At 39.2% G+C, this 5,609-nt stretch overlaps 1 protein-coding gene across 1 annotated transcript in view; it reads right to left on the minus strand.

Moving 5' to 3' along the window:
- Positions 1 to 3,035: 3,035 nt before the first annotated feature.
- CSUI_006750 (gtp-binding protein) overlaps positions 3,036 to 5,609 on the minus strand; it is a gene marked incomplete at its 3' end in the record, with an annotated part of 2,823 nt that continues 249 nt past the window's right edge. Inside the window, exons 2-4 of the mRNA XM_068066903.1 lie at positions 4,733 to 4,855; positions 3,868 to 3,984; positions 3,036 to 3,251 (exon numbers count right to left, since the gene is read on the minus strand). Of these exons, the coding sequence (XP_067921115.1) occupies positions 3,036 to 3,251; positions 3,868 to 3,984; positions 4,733 to 4,855 (456 nt within the window). The remainder of the gene's footprint in view (positions 3,252 to 3,867; positions 3,985 to 4,732; positions 4,856 to 5,609) is intronic.

Raw genomic sequence — 5,609 nt, forward strand, 5'->3', positions numbered from 1 at the left:
TAGATTACTCTACAGTCTACTCTGTAGATTACTCTACAGTCTAGTCTACTCTACAGTGTAATTTAGTGTATGATCTAGTTCAGTCACTAATCCAAGTTTACTCTATAGTCTAGATTACTTTACTCTACAGTCTGGTCTAGTCTATTCTATAGTCTATTCTAAAGTCCAGTATAGTCTAGTCTAGTCTGCAGTGTAGTCTACTCTCCAGTCTACTCTAGTCTATAGTCCAGTCTACTGTAGTCTCTAGTCTAGTCTACTGTATAGTCTAGTCTACTCTAGCGTATAGTCTAGTCTACTATAGTCTGCAGTCTAGGCTACTCTTGTCTACAGTCTAGTCTATAGTCTAGTCTAGTCCATAGGCTATTTTATAGTCCAGACTATTCTACTCTACAGTCTGGATAATGTCTAGCCTACTCTATGGTCTACTCTAGTCTATAGTCTAGTCTACGCTAGTCTAGAGTCTAGTCTACAGTCTAGTCTAGTCTAGTATAGTCTAGTCTACAGTCTAGTCTAGTCTAGTATAGTCTAGTCTACAGTCTAGTATGGTCTAGTCTACTAGTCTGTAGTCTACTCTACTCTAGTCTATACTCTAGTCTACTTTAGTCTACAATTTAGTCTACATTCTAGTCTCTAGTCTAGTCTACAGTCTAATCTACAGTCCATAGACTGGTTTAGTCTAAACTAGTGTCTAGTCCAGTATATAGTCTAGTCCAGTCTACACTCTAGTCTATAGTCAGATCTAGTCTGTAGTCTAGTCTATAGTCTAGTCTAGTCTACAGTCTACTCTAGTCTGTAGTCTAGTATAGTCTAGTCTGTAGTCTACATTACAGTCTAGTGTATCCTATAGTGTAGTTTAGTCTATGGTCTAGTTTAGTCAATAGTCTACATTACTCTATAGTCTAGTCTAGTCTATAGTCTAGCTTACTTTAGTCTATAGTCTTGTCTACTGTAATCTATAGTCTAGTCGAGTCTATACTCTACGGTTTACTCTGTAGTCTAGTCTATTCTATAGTCTTGCTTACTTTAGTCTATAGTCTAGCCTGCTGTAGTCTGTAGTCTAGTCTACCCTAGACTGTAGTGCACTCTACAGTCTACTCTAGTCTTTAGTCTGTTGTCTACTCTACAGTGTAGATTAGACTATAGTGTAGTTTAGTCTACAGTCTAGTCTAGTCAGTAGTCTACTTTACTTTAAAGTCTAGTCTAGTCTATTCTAAAGTCTATTGTACAGTTTAGTCTAGTCTAGAGTGTAGTCTAGTCTATAGTCTATTCTGTAGTCTAGACTACTCTAGTCTATAGTCTAGTCTATATTTATATCTAGTCTAGTCTACTGTCTAGTGTATATCTAGTCTAGTCTGTAGACTAGTTTATGTCTCGTCTACTGTGTAGTCTAGTCTACTCTTGTCTACAGTATAGATTATATCTTGCCTAGTCTATATTCCAGTCTACTCTAGTCTGCAGTCTAAATTGTATCTAGTCTAGTCTACAGTCTGTGCCTACTCTAGTCTATAGTCGCGTCTAGTCCATACTCTAGGGTCTGGTCTATAATCTAACCTATAGTCTAGTTTATAGTCTATTCTATTCTATTCTACAGTCTAGTCTATAGTCCAGTCTAGTCTATACTCCAGTCTACTCTATACTCCGGTCTACTCTAGTATAAAGTCTAGGCTACCTAAGACTATAGTCTACTCTACTCTACATTCTAGTCTAGTCTACTCTACACTCCGGTCTACGCTAGTATAAAGTCTAGGCTACCTAAGACTATAGTCTAGTCTACTCTACATTCTAGTCTAGTCTACTCTATACTCCGGTCTACTCTAGTATAAAGTCTAGGCTACCTAAGACTATAGTCTAGTCTACTCTACATTCTAGTCTAGTCTATGGATTATCATCTAGTCTACTCTAGTGTACAGTCTGCTCTACAGTCTAGTCTAAGCAATAGTCTAGTATTTAATCTAGACTGATCCATAGTATATTTTACTCTATAGTGTAGTCGACTCTTGTATAATGTCTAGTCTACTTTAGTCTATAGTCCAGTCTACTCTAGACTATGCTCTAGTCTACTCAAGTCTATAGTCTAGAATATTCCACTCCATACTCTAGTCTACACATGTCTCCAGTCTAGAATACTCTACTCCATAGTCCAGTCTAGTCTAAATTGTAGTCTCGTCTATAGTCGAGTCTACCCTAGTCTATAGTCTAATCTAGTCCAGTCTATGCGCTACGGTCTAGTCTATAGTCTAGTTGACAGGCTAGTCTATTCTATTCTACAGTCTAGTCTCCAGTCCAGTCTCGTCTATAGTCTAGACTACTCTATATTCCGGTCTGCTCTAGTATGAAGTCCAGGCTGAACTAGTCTACAGTCTAGTCTAGTCTACAGTCTACTCTACAGTCTAGTCTATAGTCTAGTCTACTCTAGTCAATAGTCTCCACTACAGTCTAATCTATAGTCTAGTCTACTCTAGTCAATAGTCTCCACTACAGTCTAAACTAGTTTATAGTGTAGCCTATAGTCTAGTATTGTCTGTAGTCTAGTCTAGCTTATTCTACCGTCTAGTCTAGTCTACAGTCTAGTCTAGTCTAGTCAATAGTCTAGTTTACTCAATGGTCTAGTCTACACCAGAATGAAGGCTAGTCTACTCTAGTGTATAGTCTACTCAAGTGTACAGTCTACAGTCTGGACTAGTCTATAGTCTGGTCTAGGCTAATCTAGTATAAAGTCCACTTTACTCTAGTATATAGTCTAGGCTAGTCTATAGTCTAGTCTAGTTTATCTATCTATCTATCTGTACCCTCTCTGTTGTCTTCTTACTCATCCAGAGCACTACAAGAAGAAGACTGATCGACCTTTGTTATCTCCGGCAAGTGTATCTTCGAGCCATTGAATGAACCTCCCTCTACTTCTTCTTGTTCTCTCCTCACTGAGAGGTGTCAATTTCTTCTGTATGACTTGGAGAAGAGGAATGAAGAGAAACGCAATCCTCTTGCATTCATCGAAACAGGGAGATAGAAAGACTAAAGATAGGTCGATCAAGGATCTATAGATAGATAGATACATAGATCAAAGAGAGATGCATACATAGATAGATGTAGACTAAGTGGGGGGTGTGTGTCTCTCGGGGAACGTACTTGATGGGAGTATAGTGGAAGTTGAAGGCTGTCCGGAGTGTGAAATCAAGATAAAGTCGATAAGAATCAGGAAAGTACTCCGCTTTATTACAAAAGACCACCATCCTAGGGGGCTGTATAGACACCTGAAAACAAACAAGACCAAAGAGAACGTCACGTCCTCACTGCTTTCTTTTCTTTCTCCTTTTCTTCACTTCTCTCGCCGTCTGGGTCCTTCTCTATGTGAAAAAACACATCCATCAATGAGTAGACACCTATCTATCTGCCCGTCACTCCTCTCTCTCTGTCTACATATGGCTACGGCCTCGTGCATCGGCATTTTAACCAGCCCCCGAGAATACATGCAGGTATCTATCTATCTATCTGTCCTGAATCTATCTATCTATGAGTATATTGTTTGAATCCTTTTTGTCCTTCTACGAAATCTCTAGGAATGGCAACCTACGACAATTCTTCTGAATGCAAGCTGACACGTGTATATTGTGTTGATGTTCTACGACACTGGAGTGTATATACACCTGCGTCCATCTGATGAAAAGAGAAGAGGAGATCTTCTACTACGTTAGTCCACAGATCAAGATGTCTCAAACCCCTACCACGCTTCTATAGTTTCGCCAAAACGAAGAGAAACAAAGAGCGAAAGAAACAAACAAAGAAAGAAAGAAACAAAGAGAGAAAGGGAGAAACTAAGGAAGAAAGAAAGATGCAGAAAGGCATGAAGTTGCTTTGATCGATGCTGACCTGCTGAGCTAAATAAATTTTTCCTCTTTTTCTTCCTTTCATGACGGGAGGTGGATGCACAGCCAAAGCATCTCGGAGAACAAAGTTCAATAAACCTGTCGTTAATCTCCGACGATGCTAAGAGGCAGAAAGAAAAGACGGCAAAAAAAAGAAAACAGAAGAGGACATAGAAAGAAAGAAAGAGAAAGAAAGAAAGAAACAGATAGAACGGACTTCTAGACGAGGGCTTATGTCGAGTACCAGCACAGGCACTTCAGGAGGAAAAGATAGAATTGACTACACTTTCTCTTCTTCTTCTTCGTTTCTAGAGAAATGAAAGAGGTTCTCTGAAAATGATTTCTTTTCTTATCTGTTTGAATAGAACTGCCATAGAAAGCGATAAGAGGGGACAAAGCAGAGAAGGGCTCACGAGTAAAACATCCCTCATGCCTCCAAGAACGAAAACACCCTTCGTCATATATATATATATACATACATACACGCGTATATACACGTATAACCTCTCTGTACAGATGCCTCTGCCTATGCATGAGTATCTATAGATTCGACATATAATCTCTACGTATCTATACCGCTCTACATACAAAAGAGAGGGGGGCACGTGAAGTTCACAGCCTAGGCCTCCCTGCGATGAAACACATTCGCAATGGATACATACGTCTCACCCGCTCCGAGTGATCTATCTATCTTTAGTCTAGCTATCTATCTATCTTTAATCTATCTATCTTTAATCTATCTATCCATCTATCTTTAATCTATCTATCTATCTTCAATCTATCTATCTATCTTTAATCTATTTTTAATCTATCTTTCTATGAAGCACATTGGTAGTTGTTCTTATTCATCATCGACGCGCCGAGCGCACCTGTCTCGAGGCTTCATTAATAGCCATCCAGACTTTGAGAACGTTCTTTCCTGTTTTGGCGGAGACATAAAGTATAGACGACCATCGAATAGGATAAAAGACAGACCGAATATAAGACTCCACCTAGCACATCCAAAGTCACACACACAAGGAAGCCAGAGGCAGAAAAACCGAACTGAAGAAGGGAGATAAGGGGATAAGCAAGAGAAAGAGTGAAGGTGATAGAGGGAGAAGAAGATCGAAAAGAAAGAAAGTCTGAGAACGTAGAAGATTTATCTCATTCCTTGTCTCATCCATAGTATCACACACAGAGGGTTCGATAGAGGAAAAGAAAAAGAAGAAAAAAACAAACGTGTAAGAAGACTCCTTTCAAACCAAAGATCGACCTCCCACTTACGGCTCCTACACTTCTCTCCTTACAAATACGTCATTCAAGACAGACACACACATATACATATATACATATATATCTATATATATATATACATCCACATGCACGCCATGAACGCCGCCGTATTCATTCGACGTTGTACATATATATATATATATATATACGCATATACATGTATTGCTTGGATGTTTCTCGTGTATAGAATAAATAGAGTTCGTCCAGGGCGAGTATCCGCCGTCACACGCACGTAGGACGCTTGAAGATGCATTGGCGAGTCAGATGGTAGTAAGGTGCGTTTCTGTAAAGCTAATTCACATCTTTCTCTCGTTCTTTCTCTCTCGCAGTCTATCTGTCCATAGTCACAGCCTACTCATGCTCTGGAGATCTTCTTAGAAGCTAGGGAGAGTCACAGATAGATTAAAGATGGATAGATAAATAGACAGCTAAAGATAAATAGATAGATAGATAAAGACAAATAGATAGATA

The sequence above is a fragment of the Cystoisospora suis genome (assembly GCF_002600585.1).
Source record: "Cystoisospora suis strain Wien I chromosome Unknown contig_3450, whole genome shotgun sequence".
Taxonomy (NCBI): Eukaryota; Apicomplexa; class Conoidasida; order Eucoccidiorida; family Sarcocystidae; genus Cystoisospora; species Cystoisospora suis.